The sequence below is a fragment of the Mixophyes fleayi genome, chromosome 11 (assembly GCF_038048845.1).
Source record: "Mixophyes fleayi isolate aMixFle1 chromosome 11, aMixFle1.hap1, whole genome shotgun sequence".
NCBI lineage: Eukaryota > Metazoa > Chordata > Amphibia > Anura > Limnodynastidae > Mixophyes > Mixophyes fleayi.
Genome location: NC_134412.1, coordinates 57,124,094 through 57,151,013, shown reverse-complemented (window position 1 = coordinate 57,151,013; position 26,920 = coordinate 57,124,094). Strand labels below are relative to the sequence as shown.

General features: G+C 40.3%; 1 protein-coding gene across 5 annotated transcripts; it reads right to left on the bottom strand.

Annotated features, from left to right (window-relative positions):
* Positions 1-12,360: 12,360 nt before the first annotated feature.
* Positions 12,361-26,066, bottom strand: APOA5 (apolipoprotein A5). Of its 5 annotated transcripts, none has more exons than XM_075191563.1 (4): positions 25,995-26,066; positions 18,713-18,792; positions 18,081-18,177; positions 12,361-15,607 (listed from the first exon to the last, which is right to left on the bottom strand). In XM_075191563.1, the coding sequence occupies exons 2-4, from the start codon at positions 18,759-18,761 to the stop codon at positions 14,731-14,733; spliced, it is 1,023 nt and encodes a 340-aa protein (XP_075047664.1). In that variant the 5' UTR covers positions 18,762-18,792; positions 25,995-26,066; the 3' UTR covers positions 12,361-14,730. The 5 variants fall into 5 exon arrangements, with proteins under 5 accessions (XP_075047664.1, XP_075047663.1, XP_075047661.1 ...); XM_075191562.1 differs by lacking the exon at positions 25,995-26,066 and adding an exon at positions 25,837-25,972 and having other exon boundaries at positions 18,713-18,811; XM_075191560.1 differs by lacking the exon at positions 25,995-26,066 and adding an exon at positions 25,837-25,972.
* Between the last annotated feature and the right edge of the window lie 854 nt (positions 26,067-26,920).

Genomic DNA, 26,920 nt, shown 5'->3' with positions numbered 1-26,920 from the left:
AGGAACAAAATAAACCAATTTTACCAAAAGTATAATATGACTTAGACTTACAAACACTACACTTGAAAGATCGTGCCTTTAAATGAAAAAGTCAGTCTTCATTGCACGACTATGTGCAACAGGGACAGTTTTTTGGGTTTACAAAGTCAAACAATAACACTTTGACCCTGTCTGTCTGGGATCTCAATGACGAATTGTCTGTACCATGTTTGGAGGAGGTATTGTGGCCCCGGTATAAAATTGGGTACCGGGGCCACCCCACTATGCAGTCCAGATACTTGTTTGGTGGAATTCTGACACGTGGAGGGTTTTTTAATTATATTGTGGCCTCGGTACCAAATTGTGTACCGGGGCCACCACACTACGCAGTCAAGATAGATAGATGCGTATTGCGTATCATAGATAAAGTACATTCAGTGGTGTGGGGCAAATTGAAAAATATTCAAAATGCACTGACATTATCAAAAACAAGAGGTTGTCACACGCTAAAACTCCAACATGTATATGATGGAGAGGATGGAGGAGCAGCCGTATGTGTAGTGTAATGCAGATCTGTTGAAGGTTTTTTATATATTTTATTGTGGTGCCCAGTGCCCACTCCTCTACGCAGTCCAGGTACATTTATTGGTGCGAATCATAAAAGTTCAGGGTTTTTAATATATATTGTGGTGACCCACTCCTCTACGCAGTCCAGGTACATTTATTGGTGCGAATCATAAAAGTTCAGGGTTTTTAAGATATTGTGGTGACCCACTCCTCTACGCAGTCCAGGTACATTTATTGGTGCGAATCATAAAAGTTCAGGGTTTTTAATATATTGTGGTGATCCACTCCTCTACGCAGTCCAGGTACAATTATTGGTGCGAATCATAAAAGTTCAGGGTTTTTAATATATTGTGGTGACCCACTCCTCTACGCAGTCCAGGTACATTTATTGGTGCGAATCATAAAAGTTCAGGGTTTTTAATATATATTGTGGTGACCCACTCCTCTACGCAGTCCAGGTACATTTATTGGTGCGAATCATAAAAGTTCAGGGTTTTTAATATATTGTGGTGACCCACTCCTCTACGCAGTCCAGGTACATTTATTGGTGCGAATCATAAAAGTTCAGGGTTTTTAATATATTGTGGTGACCCACTCCTCTACGCAGTCCAGGTACAATTATTGGTGCGAATCATAAAAGTTCAGGGTTTTTAATATATTGTGGTGACCCACTCCTCTACGCAGTCCAGGTACATTTATTGGTGCGAATCATAAAAGTTCAGGGTTTTTAATATATATTGTGGTGACCCACTCCTCTACGCAGTCCAGGTACATTTATTGGTGCGAATCATAAAAGTTCAGGGTTTTTAATATATATTGTGGTGACCCACTCCTCTACGCAGTCCAGGTACATTTATTGGTGCGAATCATAAAAGTTCAGGGTTTTTAATATATATTGTGGTGACCCACTCCTCTACGCAGTCCAGGTACATTTATTGGTGCGAATCATAAAAGTTCAGGGTTTTTAAGATATTGTGGTGACCCACTCCTCTACGCAGTCCAGGTACAATTATTGGTGCGAATCATAAAAGTTCAGGGTTTTTAAGATATTGTGGTGACCCACTCCTCTACGCAGTCCAGGTACATTTATTGGTGCGAATCATAAAAGTTCAGGGTTTTTAATATATTGTGGTGACCCACTCCTCTACGCAGTCCAGAAAGATACCTTGTTGCAACGTTTTGGACTAATAACTATATTGTGAGGTGTTCAGAATACACTGTAAATTAGTGGAAATGCTTGTTATTGAATGTTATTGAGGTTAATAATAGCCTAGGAGTGAAAATAAGCCCAAAAACTTGATTTTTAAACTTTTTATGTTTTTTTCAAAAAAAATCCGAATCCAAAACCTTAAATCCGAACCGAGACCTTTCGTCAAGTGTTTTGCGAGACAAATCCGAACCTCAAAAATAACGAAAATCCGGATACAAAACACAAAACACGAGACCTCAAACGTCGCCGGTGCACATCCCTACTTTTAACACCAGGGATAGACACTATGAATATCTTGTCATGCTATTTGGGTTGTGTAACGCCCCAGCTGTCTTCCAGGGATTCGTGAATGATTCGCCTCATTATTCCATTGGAGTTCAGAGGCAAGTGTGTAACGTCCTCTTCCGGGACCTGTTGTATGTATGTGTCCTTGTCTATCTAGACGACATATTGATTTTCTCTGAAAATCTTTTGTCTCATTGACAACACGTTGCAGAAGTTCTTTCAAGACTTCGGGAAAATCTACTATTCTGTAAACTGGAGAAATGTTCCTTCGAATTATCTCAAATTCCTTTTTTGGGATATATTGTGTTTGGAGTAGGCCTGGAGATGGATCCTGAAAAAGTGAACGCAGTTTTACATTGGCCTCTGCCAACTACACTTAAAGCTATCCAACGCTTTTTGGGTTTTCCTAACTATTATCAACGTTTTATTCAAGGATTTTCTTCCATTGTCTCTCTTGTGCTCTTACCCGCAAGGGTGTTAGCATTCCAGTTTCTCAAAAAGGCGTTCTCTACTGCTCCCATTCTTCAACAACCTGATGTTTAGAAGGGATGTCAAAGAATTTGTTGCCGCTTGTGATATTTGTTCCCAATTCAAGTCTTCCCGTAGAGCACCGGCGGGGCTGCTTCGACCTCTACCCATTCCTTCCAAACCATGGACCCATATAAGTATGGATTTCGTCACTGACCTGCCTCCCAGTAAAAAATTTAATACCATTTGGGTGATCGTAGATAGGTTCTCTAAGATGGCTCATTATGTCCCTTTGATAGGCTTGCCTTCTTCTTCTACATTGGCTGACCATTTTATCAAGGAAATATTTCGAATTCATGGATGTCCGTCTGAAATTGTTTCGGATAGGGGAGTGCAGTTTGTCTCCAGATTTTGGCGTGCTCTTTGTAAAACCTTGGGTATCCGGTTGTCGTTATCTTCTTTATACCATCCTCAATCAAATGGTCAGACCAAGAGAGTCAACCAAGATCTAGAGACTTTCGTGAGAATTTTTTCTTAAGCCAATCAGGACAATTGGGTAGACTTACTCCCATGGGCTGAGTTTGCCCATAATAACATGTATTATGAGTCATCTTCCAATACACCATTCTTTGTGGTATACAGTCACCATCCGTCTCTCCCAGAATTTCCGTCCCTCCCTCCCACCCAAGTTACTGCTGTTAATGTATTATGCCGGAGATTTACTTCCATTTGGGCTCAGGTTAGGTCCTCCCTGAAGAAGGCATCCTCAAGATATAAATTCTTTGCTGATAAAAAGAGGCGAGCAATTCCAGCATTTAAAGTTGGAGATCGTGTATGGCTTTCTACCAGGAATATCCGCCTGAGGGTTCCTTCCATGAAGTTCGCTACACGTTTTATTGGACCATATAAAATCACTCAGGTGATAAATCCTGTCTGTTTCACACTGTTATTGCCCAAGAACCTTTGCATCTCCAACTCTTTCCACGCTTCATTACTCAAGCCTCTCATCATCAACCGATTTTCAGTTCCTTCATCGACACCTCGTCCAGTCCAACTTCAACAGGAGGAGGAGTTCGAGATCACTCACATCCTTGATTCAAAAATTTCTAGAGGAGTTCTTTGTTTTTTGGTCCATTGGAAGGGCTTTGGTCCGGAGGAGCGCTCTTGGATCCGTGCGGATGTTCTCAATGCTCCAGCACTTCTAAAAAAGTTTTATACCACATATCCGGGCAAACCCGGTTCCAAGTGTTCTGTGCCCACCTTTAAAAGGGGGGGTACAATCACTCACCGGACTGTTAGTTCCTCTGGTTTAAGACCTAGGTCTCTCTCCGCCTTGCCGGTGCCTGTCTTGCCGACGCCTATCTTGCGCCGCGGCCGTCCACCATCTTGACCAGGGGTCTGCAGATGTGCAGACCTACAGACTGTTAAAACCTTGTTCCTCTCCTCATTGGATGATTAATTACTTCTCACTATTTAAGACACCTGCAGTCCTACTACCTTTGCCTGTTCTTGGTCCTCATTCCTCTGAGGTACTAAGGAGTTATTATTTCCTGTTCGTGGTTCCTATTTGCTGTCCACGCTACCTTGTATCTTACCTGCACCTGGACAAGTCTCTACTACACGTCAGTGGTAATACCTGTCAGCCGCAGACCACTCCACGCTACCTCGTATATTACCTGTACCTGGACAAGTCTCTACTCTACGCCAGTGGTAATACCTGTCAGCCGCAGACCACTCTACGCTACCTCGTATCTTACCTGCATCTGGACAAGTCTCTACTCCACGCCAGTGGTAATACCTGTCACCCGCAGACCACTCCACGCTACCTCGTATCTTACCTGCATCTGGACAAGTCTCTATACCACGTCAGTGGTAAAACCTGTAAGCCGCAGACTGCTCCATGCTACCTTGTATCTTTACTGCACCTGGACAAGTTTTTACTCCACGCTAGTGGTAATACCGGTCAGCCACAGACCACTCCACGCTACCTCGTATCTTACCTGTACCTGGACAAGTCTCTACTCCACGCCAGACCGCTTCACACTACCTTGTATGTTATCTATTACCGGGACTAAGTTTCTACTTTGTATCTGTGGTAATATCTGCTAGTCGCTGACTTCCCTGCTACTTTGTATTATTGGCTGCTCGTATAATCTTTCCTTCAGCTGTGAAGTATCCGTCTGTTACAGTTTACCTGCACTCTAGGCACTTCGGAACCTCTCATTCCTAGTTACTACTGGTCATCATTCTCGCTGTGTCATTACTATTCCTACTACTCAGAGACTATCTAATCTTCTGGCATTCCTCCTCCTATCCAGTTTAAGGAGGTCCTTGCTCTCATTGTGTATAGCTGTATCCGACTATTTACCATACTCTCCAGAGGGCCGTGACCTGCACAGTGGAAGCCGCAAAAACCCATACTTCCTTGCGGGAGTTCCTGGAGAAGACCAGCCACTGTGTTAGACTCCGCGCCTCTGGTGAGTAAAGCTACATCTAGTAAATTCTGGGTCAAGACACCTAGTGACTGTGACACTTCCCTAAACAGGTGGGTTTTAAGGGAGTGTTTGAAGATGTGCAGGTTAGGAGATAGCCTGATAGAGCGAGGGAGATCATTCCAGAGAAGGGGGCAGTGCGGGAGAATTCTTGAATGCCAGTATGAGATGAGGTAACCAGATGGGAGGTTAGGCAGTGGTCATTAGCTGACCGAAGGGGGCGACAGGGAGTATGAATGGAGATGAGGTCAGAGACGTAAGGAACAGTGGAGTTACAGAGGGCTTTTATAAGTGAGGGTGAGGAGTTTGAAGAGGATTCTGTAGCAGAGGGGGAGCCAGTGCAGTGCTTGACAGAGAGGTGAGGCAGATGTAGTCCGGCGGGAGAGGAAGTTAAGTCAGGCTGCAGCGTTGAGTATGGACTGAAGAGGAGCAAGGCAGTTGCGTGGGAGGCCAGTAAGGAGGAGGTTGCTGTAATCAAGGGAGGAAATTATCAAGGCGTGGATGAGAGTTTTGGTGGCATTGATGAAGAGGAAGGGTCTGATACGATCTATATTGCGAAGGTACAAGAGTCAGGATTGGGTGAGGTATTAAATGTGGGGGGCGAATGAGAGGGACGCATCGAGGATGACACCCAGGCATCATACTTGTGGCAGATGATGGTACCAATAGTGTAGAGAGTGTGGGAGGACGGGAAACTCTTGAGGGAGGGAAGACAATAAGTTCAGATTTGGCAATGCTTAGTTTAAGGAATTGATGGGACACCCAGGAGGAGATGGCAGAGAAGCAGCAGGACACTTTAGAGAAAATGGAATGGGAGAGGTCAGGAGAGGAGAGGTAGATTTGGGTGTCATCGGCATGGAGGCGAAAGGAACTAAGTTCACCCTGTGAAGAGGTACACAGGGAGAAGAGCAGAGGGCCGAGGACAGAGCCCTGAGGAACACCAACGTGAAGTGGGAGGGATGGGAAACAGAAAGAACAATTAGAGAGATAGGAGGTAAACCATGAGATAACAGTGTCAAAAAGGCCAAAGGTCCTTAGGGTGTGTAACAGGAGAGAGTGATCAACTGTGTCCAAGGCTGCAGATAGGTCCAGGAGGATAAGGAGGGAGTAATGGTCTTTGGATTTGGCAGAAAGAAGATCATTAGTGACCTTGGACAGGGCTGTTTCAGTTGGGTGGAGGAGGCGAAATCCATATTGGAGAGGATCGAGGAGGGAGTTGTCAGAAAGATAGCTGGAGAGACGGTTGTAGACAAGCCGTTCAAGCAGCTTCGAAGCAAAGAGGAGAAGGGAGATGGATCGGTAGTTGTACAGGATGGTGGGGTCAAGATTTGTTTTTTAAAGGATGGGCGAGACAAGTGCATTTTTAAAGGATATTATAAGGATACTCCCTCTTCACCTCACACACATATATAATGTGTGTATGAGGGGGAGTATGCCAATATAATGTGTATGAGGGGGAGGGGGAGTATGTCAATATAATGTGTGGGGGGGCGAGTATGTCAATATCATATATGTGCGAGGGGGGAGTATGTTAATATAATGTATGAGGAAAGAGGGGGTCTTAATATAGTGTGGGAGGTAGGTTATTTAATGGTGGAGAGCGGGTGCTATTTTATTAGTGGGGTGATGGTGGGGCAATTTAATTTATTGGTGGGGCAATTTAATAGTGGGGCCTATTAATTTAAGGTGAGGTGACGGGACCTTTAATTTAATGCTGGGATGGTTTGCGGCTATTAATTGAATATGGGGCTGAGGTTGAGGAGGAGAGCTATTTATTAAATGTGAATATGAAATGTAAATGTGAATATGAATTATTTAATGCTGGGGATAGTTGTGGGAAATGGTTATAGTTATTAAACGTAAATGCTATTTAATTTATTGCTAGGGCTGTTTGGAGGGAGGGAAATAAGTTTATATATTAAATGGGAATACTATTAATTTAATGTCAGGGCTGGTTGGAGGGAAATATATCTATTTAGCAAATGTGAGTACTATTATATATTAATGTTGGGTCTGGAGGAAGGCCTAATTATAAACCGAGGGTGCTATTGATTTAACACAGGGACTGGTTGGAGTTTTTTACTTTTTATGTGACCATTTTTTTTTTACCAAATAGGGCATCAAGGATCCAGGCAATCAGCAAATGAGCTAATGACACCAGCAGCCACAGGTGGTAAAAGTGACAAGAACAGGTAGGAGAGAGCAGGACATTCTGCCAACTGTCCTGAATCTGGGGGAGCAGTCCTGAATTTGGGTGACTGTCTCACTTAGTCAGGATTTGGTCCGACTGGAATGACAGTTGGGAGATATGTCCTGCTTCACACTGTACTGCTCGTAAAGGCAGAACTGCGTGCACCTAACAGTAGTGCTCACAGTTTTGCCTGTGTATTTGTCTAAAATGATAACTATGTTAAATCATAGACCCCTGTCTAAAGTGTCCCGAGCCTCTCAGAGCCTTAGGGCTAGATTTACTAAGCTGCGGGTTTGAAAAAGTGGGGATGTTGCCTACAGCAACCAATCAGATTCTAGCTTTCATTTATTTAGTACCTTTTACAAAATGACAGCTAGAATCTGATTGGTTGCTATAGACAACATCTCCACCTTTTTCAAACCCGCAACTTAGTAAATCTAGCCCTTAATCTATCTCTGAGCCAGGGTGACACCTAGTGCTCTGCGCCTCCTCCCGGTACCACCCCTAATATTATTTGGTTTAGGTTAACACTAAAACAATAGCCATATTAGTATATAGGGCGAAGCAAAAACAAGCCTTAGCTGGTTAAAACATCAGGGGGGAATTGTATTACAAATTGCCGATATTTGGCAACTTTGCAAGGCAAATTTAACATGGCAATTGGCTTTCAAGGCTGATTATATATTATTATGGATAATTATTATTGAGGTCTGTCTCCTCACTTGACCGACAGTCAACTTTCACCAGACTACATGCATGACAGGTTGCATATCCTACATGTCACAGGATGTGCTTCCTAGCTTAACACATGTATACAGGACTGTGTTTATAGATTGTGCTGCCTTAGACCATTATAAAATGTAACAATAAATCAACATTTATTTATATAGTGCCAGCATATCCAAAACGCTTTACAATTGAGAACAAACATAGTAATAAAACAAGCCAAGAGAGGTAAGATGGCCCTGCTAGCAGGCTTACAATCTACAGGACAAGGGAGTTTGATACATGAGATTAAATGCTATATATTGCATTTTGGTCCAGCCAGACTGCAAAAATTAAAAGTGCATAGTGTTATATGATCCAGTCACACAGCAATGTTGGTCTAAGGGTTCTTGTCTTGCGTGAACTGTGTAAAGGGGTTGTAATAAGGTACCCTACGGAGGTTAAGGGGGTAGATGAGGAATTTGATAAGCTAGCCTGAAGAGGTAGGTGTTCAAGGAATGGTTGAAGGTTTGAAGACTAGGGGAAAGTCTTATTGTGCAAAAGAGAGAATTCTACAAAGTGGGTGTAGCCCGGAAAAAGTCCTGGAAACAGGAATGGGTGAGGATGAGAGACGCAGATCTTGTGCAGAATGGAGGTGTCGAGCTGGGAGATATTTTGAGATAAGTGATGAGATGTATGCTGGTGCAGTTTTTTATGTCCTTGTTTGTTAGTAGAAGTATTTTCTATTGGATTCGATGAACAAACAAGAAACCAATGTAGAGCAGAGCAGGAGTGGAAGAACGATTTATAAAGAAGGTCAATCTAGCCGCTGCGTGCAAAATAGATTGTAGGGGTGAAAGGTTTGGGAAAGACCAGTAAAATGGTATTGTCAATGCTGGAGACGATGAGTGCATGAATTAAAGTTTTGCGGTGTTTTGTGTGAGGTATGTGCATATTCTGGAAATGTTTCTTAGATGTATGTAACAGGATTTAGATATAGATTGCATGTAGTAAGAGAAAGATAGTTGTGATTCAAGGATCACACCTAGGCAGCAAGCTTGTGGGGGAGGATTTATTGTCATGTCAATAGAAATGTCAGGTAGGTAATAGAGATGAGCGGGCTCGGATATCTGAAATCCGAGCCCACCCGAACGTTGCCGATCCGAGCCGGATCCGAGACAGATCCGGGTATTCCCGCCAATTGCAAAACTGAAACCGAGGCTCTGAGTCATAATCCAGCTGTCGGATCTCGCGATACTCGTATTCTATAAATTCCCCGCTAGCCGCCGCCATCTTCACTCGGGCATTGATCAGGGTAGAGGGAGGTTGTGTTAGGTGGTCCTCTGTCCTGCTATATCTTGTGCTGTGCTGTGCTGTGCTCAGTCCAGTGGTGCTGTGTCCTGTGCTCTGTCCTTCTGAGTTCAGTGGTGCTGCAAGTCCATTGGTACTGCAATATTACAAAGTTCACTGATTCTGCAGAATAGACTGGGAATTAGTGGAAATGATTGTTATTGAGGTTAATAATTAGGGATGTTCACCGGCCACTTTTGGTGTCTCGTGTTTTGTGTTTTGGATTCGGATTTGCTTGAGGTTTTGGGTTCGAAATTGTTTCACAAAACACCTGACGAAAGGTTTTGGTTCGGATTTAAGGTTTTGGATTCGGATTTATTTTGAAAAAAACATAAAAAGTGTTAAAATCAAGTTTTTGGGTTTATTTTCCCTCCTACGCTATTATTAACCTCAATAACATTCAATAACAATCATTTCCACTAATTCCCAGTCTATTCTGCAGAATCAGTGAACTTTGTAATATTGCAGTACCACTGGACTTATACTGCTGAATCAGTGAACTTTGTAATATAGCAGTACCACTGGACTTATACTGCTGAATCAGTGAACTTTGTAATATTGCAGTACCAATGGACTTATACTGCAGGATTGTTTTTGGATATTTTTTTTTAATTTCTTTTTTTTATAATAATTTTTTTTTATTTTTTTTATAACTTTTTTATAACTTGGGAATAATGGGGAAATAACAATGCCTTTAGAAGGACAGAGCACAGGACACAGCACCACTGGACTGAACAGGACACAGCACAGGACCCAGCAGCACCACTGAACTCAGAAGGACAGAGCACAGGACACAGCACCACTGGACTGAGCACAGCACAGCACAGCACAAGATATAGCAGGACAGAGGACCACCTAACACAACCTCCCTCTACCCTGATCAATGCCCGAGTGAAGATGGCGGCGGCTAGCGGGGAATTTATAGAATACGAGTATCGCGAAATCCGACAGCGGGATTATGACTCAGAGCCTCGGTTTTAGTTTTGCAATTGGCGGGAATACCCGGACCTGTCTCGGATCCGGCTCGGATCGGCAACGTTCGGGTGGGCTCGGATTTCAGATATCCGAGCCCGCTCATCTCTATTAATAATAGCGTAGGAGTGAAAATAAACCAAAAAACTTGATTTTAGCAAAATAAATCCGAATCCAAAACCTTAAATCCGAACCAAAACCTTTTGTCAGGTGTTTTGCGAAACAAATCCGAACCCAAAACCTCAAGCAAATCCGAATACAAAACACGAGACACCAAAAGTGGCCGGTGCACATCCCTAGTAGGTAAGTTCTGTTGGCTGGTGTGAATTTTTAACAAACTACCTCTTTTTCTTATTTTAATTCCACCAATGGCACACCCCACACGCCACTCTTATTTTAGGTCTATGGGTACATTCATGACCAATAAAATACTAATGTGTTATCTAAACAAGATATAATTTATTGAGTAATCACTCATTTCTTCATACAAAATATGATTGCTAAAACACTAATAGAAGAAAGATACACATTTATTAGACGGGCACCAGAAATGTCACATGTTAAAAAAGTCAGATGAGCCATACTCTCATGAAGTAATAGACATAGATAGGGATTCTGTTTTTTCTTTTTAAACACTTTATTTTTGCAAGGGACAACGTTAAACATCAGACAATGACATAGTGAGTTACATGAGGCATATGAACAATCAGGAAATAAAACAATAAGCGTCTATCATAGCAATTGAGGGGTCTAGACGTTTAGCCAATTTTACCAAAAGAGTCAAGTTAAAAAAGGTATTTGAATTTGGAAGTATGAAGTCCACGGCTCCCACACTTTGTTAAATGATCTGGATGTACTGCGGATAATACACGTCATACATTACATTTTATACATGTAACATATTCTTCTAATGATAGTCTCTAGTGTTGGAGCATGGGGTTGTCAATTTGCAGTAATTGTGATGCAAAGTTCCGAAGCTCCATCCAAAATGGAGCAAGCTTGGTGCAATGCCACCATATATGGAGGAAGGAACCCTCCATCAGACATCCTCTCCAGCAAATGCTGGACAAGTCTGGGAAGATTTCTTTCAGTTTGGTTGGAACCAAGTACCGATATAAGAGTTTTTATGCGTTTTCTTTTAATTTCACACAGATTGAGCTGGAGGCTGTATTGGTTCTTATTTCTTCCCAGTCTTCCCTATCTAGAGGATCCACAGGTCTTCCTCCCAAGCCCATTCATGTGAATCTCACCTGCTTGTGTCAGGAACCCAAAGCTCCCAGTACAGAAGGGATATGAAACCTTTGGTAGAGGAACACCGAAGGGAAAGCGACTCAAAAAAGGTCAATGGCCTGATACCTAAGGTTAATTTAGAGGTAGAATGAAAGTTCCTTAGTTGTAGGTACTGGAAGAAGTATGTGTTAGGGATTCTGGTTTTTGGTTGAAATTGAAAATGCTCCCCAAAAGCCTCAATGTGGACTATGCTGGTATTTTCAGATGATAGCTTGAAAACTCAGTGGAGCTTGATAGAGCTTGTACTTTAGCACATTGCTATATTAAGGGTGCGGGAAGCGGCATTGTGAAGTTCTACTGCTTGCACAGGGAGGATGGAAACAATCATACCCAGCATGGAGTAGCAATGAGACTGAGAAGAAGACACAGTGAGAGAGATCAAAAATGTGATACAGGATTGGGAATATTTCAACCATATATAATGATTAGTTTGTACTACATTTTTGTACCCATGGCAATTCATAGCCTAGTACTCTGTCCACTCTCCCCTGGAACCCTGTACCCTGACATCCTCTCCCCTTCCTATGTTCCCTCGCACCTGAGACCCTCTCCACCAGGATCCTCTCATTCTCCCCTGGCACCCTATTCTGTGCGACCCTGTCCTATGGACCCTCTCTATTAGCCGTTTGCACCATGTCCCCTGGCAACCCCTTCCCTGGGACCCATTCCCCAGGATCATGGCCCATGACACCCTATCCCCTGCCCTGGCATTCTGTCCCATGGCACCCTCTCAGCTCTTCCCTGGAACCCTCTTAACTGCTTTGTATCTTCTCCTTGCCCTGGTTTGTGTAATATAAAAACAAGATCAATGCCAAATTACATGGAGATTTTAATATTTTTATGGTATATTTATTTATTTATTTAACATTGAACATCACAGATTTTTGCATGTGAAAAACAATACAAATACAGGAAACACAGAATCCCCAATAAAATAAACACTGAAAACCGGAAATGCTAGACATACACAAGACCAAAAATGGAAGAGTATTTCATAAAAGGAATTTGATATGGCATTTTTACTTTCATCCCCACACACTATCTGACCTGCAACTTACAAATAGTTGTGCAAAGTGTCTCCAGGGAGCACTTCCCATAAATGGAATTGGGGCGTGTACCAACGTATGTGCATGGCCGACGAATAGTTGCATTTGTGCAAACAAAATGCACTGATTGAATGTAATTTATAAAGTGCAATACAGCCACTCCGCAGTGCAAAGTCACCTTTGGCCTGCCATGCACTTCGATTTGCACAAGTGCATCTAGATGTGGCATATAGGTTTATGGAGCAAATTGAGTTGAGCAGAATAAAGACGTTTCTAGCAAAGTTTGGAGACAGTCCCCATGTCCTCACACTCTCATGATTTATATAAGCCTATACCATGGCTAACCTCAGAATTACTTGGGTGAAAAAGTTTATGTGATTAAAAGGGGCATTACTATGGGGTAGGAGGATACCCTTTTACACTGAGCACTGCTAAAGATTTTTTCCACATTTCCGAACATTAATGTGCAACTTTGCTACTCAGAGATGCCTCCCGAGTGTGGTGACTAGACTTGCACCTCAATGTGTCCTGGGTGGACCATCAAGGTGTTCTAAGTTGTGCACCAAGTGCTTCGTAAATGTCCAATATTGAGTGCATTTTTGCAGCTTTAAAAATTTGTCTTTTACACTGGTTGGAGGTTATCCAAAATAGAACAATGCGCATAAGAAAGACACTGGCAGCAATGGGCTTTATATATCAATGTACACAGAGCCCCAATGAAGTAGTACTAAACTACATAGAGCCCCAGTGGTCCGTTTTGCACCATATATAGTATTCAGTTATTACATAGAATGCAGTTCAAAAACATAGTAGAGCCAATCTCCACCACTACAGAGATGACAGAGACTATTGGTGTAGGTTGGAGAGGGGAGGGGGGGGGGGGAAGCAGCGGAATACACTCCTCCAACTACACTCCAATGGAGGACAGTGCAAATTGACCATCTGTATTTGCCTCGGTATATAGACTCCGCTATCAAATAAACTCAACTGACATTAGTTTACACTACATAGACATTAATGTACTTAACTCTTTGTTTTACTTTTTTCTTATTAACATTGGGCACAAAATGAAATATTACATGAATTCAAGGGAGGTTTACCAATAGCATTTTATAGACAAATTTAGGGTACATAAAACTTCCCAACAATGCTTTTGCAATATGAAGTCAGCTATATGCTGGTCTTGTACTGTAGTGATGTTATAGTTTCAACATTTCAAACAGGAAGGGGAAGGAGTTATTAGGTGTAGAGGTGAGAGAGGTACAGTTCAGGGTTGTAGAGGGGGTATGGGGAAATTAGGAAAAGAGTGTGGGGAAAAATGTTCATGCGATAAAAATGCAGGAATGGTCTAGTCGGGAATACGACCTTGGATTCGGTAGCGCTTACAATCTCAGTAGAGGTTGATTATGATAGGAAGCCCATGGGGATCAAGTTTTGTAGAAGGATACAAAGGTAGCATATTTTGTAAACATGTACAGTATGTACATAATATGTGCCCTAAACATTGAAAGGGAAATGTTACTGTATAAATCTTCCTTTAGAAAGAAAGCAGGAATATAAACTATTTCTAAATTATAAATTAGTCATATTTAGTTATATTTACTGTGTAAACAAAATGTAGTGCTGATATGTACCCCTGGGGACTATAGCAATTGAACTTCAGATAGTGTACATGACCAGCTCAGCAAGCGCATTAAGAAGGTAAAGTGGAACTAAATCCCAAAACATGTTTTGATATGATTTTAAAGAAGGTATGATGTAGAGTCTTTCTATTCCCTAAATCATCCCAGGAGCCTTGTGAGCTACAATATGTATTTCCACTGTTTTGTTTTTGTTTGTTTTTTTGCCTGTTTATATATATTACACATTTATAAAAAAAATAGATAATCTGAGCAAGATATTTCCATAATCATATAGCCTGCCATACTTTTTGTATATAAGAAAGAGCATTACTAACTTTGAGAGAGATTATAATTACAGCTATACTTATTTGTAAAGATAGCTGCAGTCAGTACACTAGACAGATTAATCACTTTCACGTGTATGTATAGATGCCATGTACATGGAGTTTTAAAATAAGTGCTTTCACTTTTACAGCTTAGTCCCACTTTATTGCATAGGGTATTATATAGTCATTATGTTGTCAACAGTACCCCCAAGTTTATGCAGGCTTCTCTATTGTAAGTGCTTGGATATGTCCTTCCACAATGACTCCAACTTCTCTTGCACATCCTCTATTGAACTGACTGTATCCTGTAAGTCTGAAGAAGCAGGGGACAGTCTGTACTTCATCTCTTCCATTTCTATGTTAATGGTCCGAGTAAACTGTTCAATTTGCTTCTGAGTATTCCTGTGGAATTCCTCCACTTCTCTCTGCACCTGAGCTGCCATTTCTTCTACGTAGGGGGCTACAGGTTCAGCCACCTGACTATCTGGAAACCTTTCTCTAATTTCCCATGGATTGGACACAAGCTGTTCCTTCAACTCATCCAGGTTTTTGTGAATCTTCTCATGCAGCTCTTTTGCATTCTGAGTCAGTTTTTGAGATAGTTCTTGTACCTGCAGGGTTAATTTCTCCGGGGAGATCAGAGCATGGGGGGCTAGATTTCCATGGAGTTCATCAGATGCATGACGGATCTCTGCTAACAACCTCTCAGCCAGTGGATAAAGTAGTTGTCTCATTCTCCCTGTGTGCAAAAGTATTTGGTCCTGGAAGTTTTGTGCTACTTTGTTTGTTACTCCATTACTTATACCATGCTTATACAGATTAAACTGCATATTGAGCTCCTGTGTTCCCCATCCCAGCTGATATTTCAGTTCCTCAGTATAAGGCAACAAACGGTTTTGTAGTAGTTCAAGGTTCTTGTTTATCTTCTGGTGTGCTTCATCCATATAAGGGTAAATCTTCCTTTGGAGGTCTTGCACCTCCCTTTGTATTAACCTGCGAAGCCCATCTGAGTCCTCATACAGGCGTTTCTGGAAACCACCCTTCAAGGGCCCAAAGAAATTACCCACATAGCTTATTCCATTCTGATAGCTATTTTTAAGGCCACTGTTGAGAAAGAGAGAAAATAAGATTTATATAAATAGGATTAGCCTATCTGTTAGTTAAATGAATTAAATAGTAGCACAGATTATAAAAAGTTAGTCTAGCGCAGGTGAAATGTATAAGCATGACTAACACATGTATGTAGGACTTCTATCTTTATCTTCCTGTAATCCATGTTCCATGAAGTTCCTTCACCAGTATACCCCTAAATTTTGTTTTCCATAACTGACCCTAATAATTTGCTATCATTGTTCTACTTAGAGATGCTCGAGCTCGGTTTTCTGAAAACCAAACCCACCCGAATTTAGGGGATCCGAGTAGGCTCGCGTGCCGGCTCGGTACTTTCGCGCGTCCTCGGATCTGAATTGAGGCAAAAAGTCATTGTTGCGTTGTCGGATCTCGCAGGTTTTGGATTCCATAAGTACCTCCCTCCCCAGGAGATCCAGCGCCATTGCTCACACAGAAACAGGGGTAGCAGTGTTCTTGTCACTCTCCAGTCTCCAGTGACATTGCTCAGTGCCATTGCTCACACAGAAACAGGGGTAGCAGTGTTCTTGTCACTCTCCAGTCTCAAGTGCCATTGCTCAGTGCCATTGCTCATACAGAAACAGGGGTTCTTGTCACTTGACAAAAATTGACTGGAAATTACTGGAAATTAATGTTATTGAGGTTAATAATAATGTAGGAACAAAAAAAGAGGCAAATTATGTGATTTTAGCAAAAGAAATAGGGATTTTAGAAGAAAAATAGGGATCCAAAACTAAAACACCCAAGGGCGGTTTTGCCAAAACCATAACACGAAGTTAATCCAGATCCAAAACCAAAACACGGGGGTCAGTGAACATCTCTAGTTCTACTTACAAACTCTACTAATTAATACTTTTATTAATTATTGTGATATAATACAAGTTACACATTTACCACTATTTATTACTAATATTATATAAGTCACATTGAATACACCAGAGGTGTCTAAACTCAGTCCTCAAGGACTACCAACAGTTCATGTTTTCAGAATTTCTGTCTGTAGAAACAGGTGGGATAATTACTGACCCAACCAAATAGATGAACTCACTTGTGTATGATTAAAGAGATCCTGAAAACCTGAACTGTTGGTAGCCCTTGAGGGCTGAGTTTGGACACCTCTGGAATACATGCTACTCATGACTACACAATACTAAGCATGAAGAACCCCAAGAGAAAACGTTAGTGGGCAACACTCTAATCAATGACAAGAAGGCAAGGATAATCCCCCAAAACTAAATTTAAGGCTTTTGGAATTACAAAAAGAATGTGTTACTTAAAAAATATTCCAATGTGCAGCTTGAGAGGAGTTGTTTTAAGATGAATAAATACTCCTGAAATTCAACATATTTCTATGTATGGAATATAGAAGAGTTTCTAAAGAGGAATGATTGCAATTTGGATTCTTGAACCAAGGCTTGCCTTCTAAAATTGCCAGCAAATCCTGAATCCAGGAATTGAGAAGTAGTAGAGTATGTGTCAGAATTTGAGGTCAAAGTTGAAAGAGTAATTTGAAATTAGAGCTATTTACATTGCACAGGATGGCTTATCCAAATCCACCTAGACTTTTGTGTTTCTCATTTTCTGGAAGCAACTGGCCCACATAGTGGTCCATTGTGCCACAGTACAATACAGGCCAAGGGATCAACTATAAATAAAATAAGATGATGATTATCGGACTAAAATAAAATAAAATACTATATGAAAAGCTATGTGAAGTGCAGGATTATTCACTTATCAGAGGAATAATGCCCATGCAAAAACTTCTCCAAAGAGGAACAAGATGATACAAGCTACCTTGGCAAGCTCTGAAACTAAATACCATACTAGTTGAGGAAACCCCTACTAGGCTGTAGATCCCATTGAAAACAAGTTGATAAGGGAATCTGCAGGATAGAAACTGGCAGAGCAGGTATTTGCACTGTAGTTACAGCAATTTAATTTGCACTCATATAGTAGTGCTTGTGGCAATAAAAGTCTTAAATGAGTCCATGTAGATAGACAAACCTTTCAGGAACTGAATTATGTGGTCTTGTTTTGCCTACCGCTTCTTCACTTGCTCAGAGAGGTACAATATATGGGGGCACAGGAATGTACGCAGGATCAATGACCTGAGAAAGTCTTTCCCAAATGGTAGTCATGAACCCAATTTTCTGCTAGTAATAGATGCTGGTTCAACTGTCCATGGACTCTAAATTAATGTCTGGTCATCATCAGGAACTCCTGCAAGGGAGTGATGGGATGGCACACCACATTGAGAGTCTGATGGTAGAAGGAGCTGGGATTCCCAGCAGCAGAGCATTGATTTGAAGTTCTTCATGTAGGATGATTCTATTTTCAAACGCACTTCTTCATGACATAGTTGATACATCTAATTTGTTAATGCAGTACATTGAGAAACATCATACTTGAAGATACAAGTCAACAGTTTGAGATGTTATTTTGTATTCACCTGACTGTATTTTCTTGCAGATTCCATCCATTTTTCTCATTGGTCAGCTGACTAAAATAATCCCAGAATCCTGTGCGAGAATCATTGGCTTGGCAGCCTATCAGGAGAAGTCAAAGTCAAACAGATGTCACATTATTAATCTTTGAGTATGTAAGATCCTTAGGGCATAACCATAACCATAACTTTATCACTTAATTGTAAGAGATAACGTAATTGTAATATATTTACATTTTATCAGGTCTGCATGTGGGAAAATTTAAATAATAATTACCTGTAAACATTAATTTAAATATGTTTTGGGCAGCAATAAAAAAAGCATTTTCCTAATTTGGCTTTATTGATAAATTACACCAGTTTCCCAAATCCTCTGCATTCCTAAATGCATTTAAGACTATCTAATTTATATAAAATATTTCCCCAATTTTTTAGCACTTTACAACCAGCTAAGAGGGGCATTGCAAACATGCATTGAAACTATTTAACCAATAAATATTAGTATATGACTGATTAAAAGAAGACCACAATGGATACTGTATGGTTTAATCAATAGAAAATATTTGTATCTATCACCTTTAGCTTAGTCATTTGCATACACAAATGATAGACTGAAATATGTCCATATGAATATTCACCTGTTAGAGCTAAGATTAGCAACAGACATAAGATCCCTCCACTTGCCATCTGGATGCTGGAGATTTAAAGGTGCCTAAATCTGTGAAGAAAACAGAATTCTGAAACATACAGAGAAGTTTATCCAACATTATGCATTTGCACCAGAAAAGGATATTATCATCATCATCACCACCATTTATTTATATAGCGCCACTAATTCCACAGCGCTGTACAGAGAACTCGCTCACATCAGTCCCTGCCTCATTGGGGCTTACAGTCTAAATTCCCTAACACAGACACAGACAGAGTCTAGGGTCAATTTAATAGCAGCCATTTAACCTACAAGTATGTTTTTGGAGTGTGGGAGGAAACCAGAGCACCCGGAGGAAACCCACGCAAACACGGGGAGAACATACAAACTCCTCACAAATGTCTTGGTCGGGAATTGAACTCATGACCCCAGTGCTGTAAGGCAGAAGTGCTAACCACTAAGCCATCGTGCTGCCCCACGGGGGGAATTGAATCCCCCCCTTTATGGTATAAGTAAGTTATCTGTGACTGAAGAAAAAATGAAATAACTTTTGGGATTTTTGTTACTTACTAGATACATTATATACCAGCATTTTACTGTATGTGTAGGATTTCAAATATAAACAAAATGTCAGTCACAGGTGCCTACCAGAAAAAGTTTTGTACACACACAAGTACATACTGATTATTGCCCTGCCTTAATTTGCCCAAGCCACAGTGTGTCAAGCTACACGCATGATCTGCCCCATTTTGCTGAAACCACAACCAATCCTGATAGAATTGTCAAGCGCTGTTCCCGCACCTTCTCTACGTGCCGGGGACCGGTGCCTGTCTGTTCTGTGCTCTCGCATCCAGTTGCCTAGCAACAGGACACTTCCTCTCTATGCTGGTCAACGATCTGTGCGCACATGCGCAGTTGGAGCTGCGCCCCGTTGCTAGGCAACAGGATGCTCCCGGATCGTCTGTTGGCGGTCAGCTACATTTCGATCGCTGAATTACTTCTGCCCAGTCAGGGCTAACCTATCTGTATAAATAGAAGCTTCTGGCACCACTAGGGTGCCAGAGTTTTGGATCTCTCCCTACTCCAGTGTTCTCCTTGTTACTCCTGTATCCTGCTTCTTTAAATTGGCTCCTGACCCAGCTTGTTTCCTAGACTTCCCTGTGCTGAACACTATCTAGGAGAACCGTGAGCTGCGCACCCTTTGCAGCAAAGCACAAAGCCCTGGTGAATACCGGGGCTGTGTTAGACTCCATGCCTCCCTGATCAGTTGTGCTATACCAGCTAGTGACTACTCCTGCATTACAATCGTAACAAGGATACACTCTTTTGAGGTGTGGGATTATTAAAAGGTATTCAAGAATACATTTGAATAAACCCCTACCAGTTTAATTAGCACAAATATTAAGTGCACTTACTCATCTACAGTACAAATACAATATGTCGAGAAATGTATTTGGGCATTAGGCTAATTAACCATTAAGTGCCTGATTTAGCTCTCCCATGCTGAATAGCACTGGGACTTTACCTGGCACACCTGGTCCGGTGGGTGCCAGAGTGACAGTAATAAGTAAAATATAGATTACAAACGTCTTTATATAGAGTATGTCCATTGATGTACACTTTATGTCTATGTCCACAAAAGTATACAGTACATGTAATAATTAATGAGTATTCTAATGGTATGTACGGTAGCTGAAAGTACTTTATGCTCAATGATGTGTAGGGAAGGTGTGAATATGCAAGTCAATCAAGTGATATCTACAATAAATGTAATAAATATATGTGTACTGTCGATGTGAACAATATGAGCAGTGATATGTGATCAGTATGGCCAATAGTATGAACTGTAGATGTGATCAGTTTCAGTTTGTACTCTAGATATTAGCACTTGGCCTAGTGAGCTGTCTTAATGAAGGATTTTGTCATTTTGCCATTGTTGCATTTGATTTCACCCATTAAATCCCAAAAATAATGAATCAGTCTAAACAGTTCTCTAACTCCATCAATTAGCGTAAATCGTCAGCCATCACATCTCTACATGTATTCTTTGGCAGGACCAAAATCCGTACTCTTAATTTCTCAGAATGTGGACTTTCAATTGCATTGTCAAGACATGTTTTGGGCAACCAAATCTGCATCAATGTGAGTATTACACATACTTACATGTGTGGAAAGGGCAACTATTGGCCTATCTGAACTGTCTGTTTTACATATTTCTTAAATATCACTAATAGAACATATAAATATTATTTGTATACATTCCATATTTATATACATGGGTCTTGGGCCCACCTCCACTACAAGTCTCAGGCAGTCCCTTTAACCCCAGGGTTGGAGGAAGCTTCCCCTGGGGGATTGATTCTTCAGCCCTCCTCAAAAATATATACAAGCCCCCTGGTTTGATTCAGATTGGCAGCATTACAGCACAGAGCATAAGTCAAAGAAGGTATGAAAGTTCTGCTCTTGGATACGATGAATGCTGTGCCTATAGGAAAATATATTGTGTGCATAGTCTTTTATATTTTGTAGTCTGGATGGAGGCCACTTTTGTCTATTTATTTTCATAAAGGTCTAAATCTATTCATTCATACCACTGTCCATGCAATGACCATGTCCATCCTCTGCCTGTTACTGTAGCTTAATTGTCTATGATGGATGCCCTGTAACATTCAAAATGTATTGTGTGTGTAGTTTTGTAATATGGAGGTGCAGGCCACCTTCATATATTTACTTTCATAAATGTCTAACTTTATTCATTCATACCATTGTCCATCCAATGACATTTGCTTTTCAATTTAATTACAGCGCCTTAGCAGTTTGTTACTAGCCAGGATGCAGCAGCAGTGTGAGAGGCATCCCGGTTGGGGAATGGCTGGGACATGTTCGCAATCTGGATACACACGAGCCATTGATGCTGGCGCGGTGGCTTGTGACATGTGATTGGCCAGTTACAAAATCTGGCATCAGAGTGACTACACCCCCTCTTGGGGACCACCTCTGCTGCAAATCTCGGGCAGTCCCCTTTACTTAAGGGTTGGACAAAACTTTCTCCAGGACTGATTCTTCAGCCCTCCCCATAAATATTTACGAGTTATTATAATATATATATATATATATATATATATATATATATATATATATATATATAATATACAAGTTAATATACGAGTATTTACGACAGTTCAATTTTGATTTGCACCATTTAACATTGTGCCCTCTCATCATCTTTTAAATGTCTATTAATGCTGCTGTCCGTAGTGGTTCACTGTCGTCTTAATGGAGGATTTTGTAAATCTGCCATCGGTGCATTTGCTTTCTCCGATTCAATTAAAAAAAGTATTAGCAAGTCTATACGGTTCATATCTCCATCTATAGATGTATTATTTGCCAGTACTAAATTTTGTCCTCTTAATTTTCAGAATGTGGAATTTCAATTGTATTGTCTTGTCAAGACAGGTGTTTTGGGCAACCAAATCTGCATCAATGTAGTGTTATAAATACTGTGTAGGAAGGTCAACTATTGAACTGCCTGTTTTACATATTTCTTACACGTCACTAGTAGAACATATAATTATTTATATACATCCATATTTATATTAGAGATGTTCACTGACCACCGTGTTCTGGTTTTGGCTTTGGATCTGGATTAACTTTGTGTTTTGGTTTTGGCAAAACCGCCCTTGCGTGTGTTGGTTTTGGATCCCGATTTTTTTTCTAAAATCCCTATTTTTTTTTTTTGGGCTAAAATCACGTTTTTGCTTTTTTTCCCCCTACATTATTATTAACCTCAATAACACTATTTTCAAGTCATTTGCAGTCAATTTTGACCATCTCACAGGTCAAAATATTATTTTCATATACTTTCAAACAAAGACTGCAGATTTAGAAGACCAAGCCTGCCAGACCTATTATTTGTATTTCAGCAATGACAATTAGCAATGTAGCTCTCCTCTTTGTGTGTAACCTATATAACACTGTACAATTTGACTGCAAATTCAGAAGATCAAGCATGCCAGCCCTAGTATTTGTATTTCAGCAATGACAATTAGCAATGGACCTCTCCTCTTTGTGTGTTACCTATGTAACACAGTACAATGTAACTGCAGATTTACACCAAGCCTGCCAGCCCTAGTATTTGGATTTCAGCAATGACATTTAGCAATGGAGTTCTCCTCTTTGTGTGTTACCTATATAGCACTATACAATATGGGACTGCAGTTTTAAAAGACCAAGCATGCCAGACCTATTAATTCTTTCTATTTCAGCAATGATAATTAGCAAAGGAGCAATGGAGCTCTCCTGAATTTCACTGTAGACTTTGAAGAACACTGCTACCCCCTCCTCTTTCCATTCTACCTATGAAGCTGGTCAACTGCTCTACAGACTGCCAAGACCTGTGCTACCCCTTTTACGTCCCTCTGGGAAATGTCGTTGGATCGCCGTGGAGGGCGGTACTTATAGAATCCAAAACTTGAGAGATCCGAGATCCAACGACGTAACAATGACGTTTTGCCTCGTTTTTAATTCAGAGGGTGCAGGAATGTACCGAGCCATCTTGGACGGTACTCGGATCTGCCAAGTTCGGGTGTGTTCGGTTCTCGGGGAACCGAGCCTGAGCATCTCTAATTTATATACATGGGTCTTTGGCCCACCTCCACTGTAAGTGTCGGGCAGTCCCCTTTACCATGGGATTTGATGAAGTTTCCCCCTTAAATATTTAAGAGTCCCCTGGTTTTATTCAGGAGGGCAGCATTATGGTACAGAGCATATAAGTAAAACAAGGTTAGGAAAGCCCTGCTCTTAGCTACCAATGAATGCTCTGGCAATGTATTGTGTGTATAGTCTTAGAAGTTTTTTAGTATGGGTGCAGGCTACCTTTGTTCCTCAGCAACATCATTTACTTAGATAGCAGCAAGGTAGGGAAAGCCCTGCTTTTGGCTACCGATGAATGCTCTGGCAATATATTGGGTGCATAGTCTTTGAAGTTTTTTAGCATGGGCGTAGGCCACCTTCGTCTATCAGCATCATTAGTTATTTATATAGTGACAGCAAATTAGGCAGCTCTTAACAATTGAGTATCTACTTGTCTAAATATCTGCTGATGCCTCTGTCCATCTAATGACATCTGATTGTTACTGCCTTTTCACTTTCCATGATGCAAACTGTGTAATGTTCCAACTTTAGCATGTGTGTAGCGTTTTAACATTTTTACCTCTTGCACCTTACACTAAAGTTTTTGGTTGTTTAATTTATCTAATGGGCTTGCTTCAGTTGGTGGATGGCAGGTTACATTTTTTGTGCAGCCGCAGCAATGTTCTACATGCGGTCGCTGAATGTTGAAAATGCCCAGAAGAAAAAAAAACTTTTTTAAATATAGATATCACTTAATGACCATTTCAAAATTGACAAGTATTGAAAAGTAGTAAAGATTAGAATATATAGCATTTTTTGGGGTGTGCAGCTGCCGAACATGCAAACACCCAGTTTGTTTTCAAGATTATTTCACATGTCACTGCCCCACACAAAATTACTTTCACTAGGAAATCTTTAAATTTTAAAAGAAAAAAGATCTATTTGTTTTTTGGATTCTGCTGCTAATAGTAAAGCAGCAGAAGCACACTGTTTTCCTCCAATATTTATATACTACTTACTTATACTAACTATAGTCTACATACTAGTACTACTATACATGCATTAACAACAACCAGTAGCCACTAGTCCGTGTAAACTCTCTAAAAGGTTGAAATTAAAAGCAATTGATCAGAAAACTATTCTAGCTGACTAATCTCTACAGAACAGCTTTACAATAATGACACGATTCTATTGCTTTTCTATGTCCTTCGTCCACCCTGGACGCTATTGTCAGAGCAGAGCACTACAGCTAACCTCCTACCCACACTCTGTCTGTTCTAAAATGGCACTTGAGAAAACCAGGGGTATATATATATACACACACGCACACACACATATATATATATATATATATATATATATATATGTATACATATATATACATATATACATATATGTATATATATATATATATATATATATATATATATGTATATATACATATATGTGTGTGTGTATGTGTATGTATATGTGTATATATATATATATATATATATATATATACACACACACACATATATTGTGCGTTTTGCCCAAATTTTTTTTCGTAGATTGCATTTTGCCTCGTTTTGAAATCTGAATTTGGCGCGCAAAATCGAGTCATGACTCGTTTTTCACTTGAATTCCCAAAGTTGGATCTTGACGGATTTCAACCAAACCAAACCGCTCATCTCTACTATATAATAAATCATATAAAAAACAAATCAAAAGAATTATGGTAACAAAAAAAATCTAACTGTATACAGAGTGCTTTGGTATAAATTTACTCAGATCGGAGAAGAATTTTAAGAAGAATTTTAATCACTGTACATACATCAGTGTTAAATGAACAGACTTTGAGGAGTTCTTTGTTAACTTTTATCAACATACATGTAAAAAAAAGTTGAGAACTTTTGCTCTAGAAGTGCAAGCATACTTACTGTACTGCATTACACTACACTGCACTACCCTTCAGTATACTATACTACACTACACTACCACTAGAAAAACTGCTTTTCTCAGAGAACTGAAGTGCAGGGTTACTAGGTTTTAGCTAATTTTGGTTGCTCTATTGCTATTCCTGCAGGTAGAGACATTTGGATCATGCCCAAAAGCTCTGAAATATTTTTATATGTATTATTATGTAGAACAGCATTATGTTAATATTGGATAGATATAGCCCTCTTATAATGACAGACTGACAGCTCAGGTCTATTTCTCAAACATGTATTTTACACATCTGTGTGTTAAAATTTGTTTAATAATTAGCTCTGCAGAAGAAGTATAAGCCAGTCTATCTATCCATCTCTCTCTCTCTCTCTCTCTCTCTCTCTCTCTCTCTCTCCCGCTCTCTCCCTCTCTCTCTCAACTTGATGTTGTATATCTGTCAATGTGTGGATGTATATGAATATACATGCTTTTAATATTTATATATAAACAGCAATGTACTAATGGCATATATGTAAAAGTGCATACATAATATAAATTTAAACAGCTTCTTACCTACAATATTTTAAGGAAATCCTCTTCCCTCTGATCCCAGCAGTACCTGTTGAATCCAATCTCTAGTCACTTCTGTGACAGATCTTGAAGAGTTACAGACATCTTGCTCTGCTCATACTTTCATGCTCACTTTTTATAGAACTTCAGAAAGTGCTTACCTTGGTGACGCCTCTTCAGTGGTGTGCCTGGCAGAGATATTGTCAGCACACCTGATCTTTAGGGAGATACACAAGTGACAGATATTTCTGTTGTGATGCATGTTGCAAATTGACCACAAGGGGGCAGTGGCTCCTGTGGTCCATGGTATTCATACAAAAAACATAACTGTGGATACATGTAATGATAAAAGAGGGCATAAATCGAAAACAGTTTTTGACTAATCTTGATTGTACATACATAATATAGCATGTATGTACTGCTTATTATATAAGATTCTACATTATTTTTACGGGCTGCTCAGTACCCAAGATGTTCATTTTTCATGTTATTGTAAAGTATATGGGACAATATAGGTGCAGAAGTGTATAGAACAGGTAAATATATCTGCATTTTTACAGCATATGTCAGGAAAAAAATGACTTTTCGGATCACATGTTCTGGTCATTTAAGAGGTCATACTGTCTTGTATCTGTCTTTACTATGCCCTTAATATCTTAAATATAAAAGAACTGAGACATAATCAGCAGTGATGCCAACATTCAGGTACAATTAACATGAAAACTAAGCTGCTGGTCAGATTCATTTTGACACAGGGAACATGGTAAATTGTAGGTTTACACATGACTTATACAATCACTTATACAATCACAGAACTTTATTCAGGCACATTACTCTCTGCTGCTGTGAAGCTTACAATCTAACTTACCTAGCTCAGACACACAAACATACTAGGGCTGCTTCTGTTCAGAAGATAAGTAAGCTAGCCACATCAGTACAGACTCTTGGTAGAAAACTGAGCAACTGGAAAAACATACAGACACAGGAAGAACATGCAGATAATGCCCTGGCTTGGATTAAAATTTCATATACATTCTGCCCTGCCAGACGAAAACTACCCAGTGCAGATGCTGTCGTGAATTGTAAT

Coding starts and splice junctions, on each gene's coding strand:
- APOA5 (XM_075191563.1), bottom strand. CDS start 18,761: ATGGCAAGTGGAGGGATCTTATGTCTGTTGCTAATCTTAGCTCTAACA. Junction 18,178..18,712: donor GCTAATCTTAGCTCTAACAG/GTGAATATTCAT, acceptor TTCTCCTGATAG/GCTGCCAAGCCAATGATTCT. Junction 15,608..18,080: donor CTGCAAGAAAATACAGTCAG/GTGAATACAAAA, acceptor CTTTCTCAACAG/TGGCCTTAAAAATAGCTATC.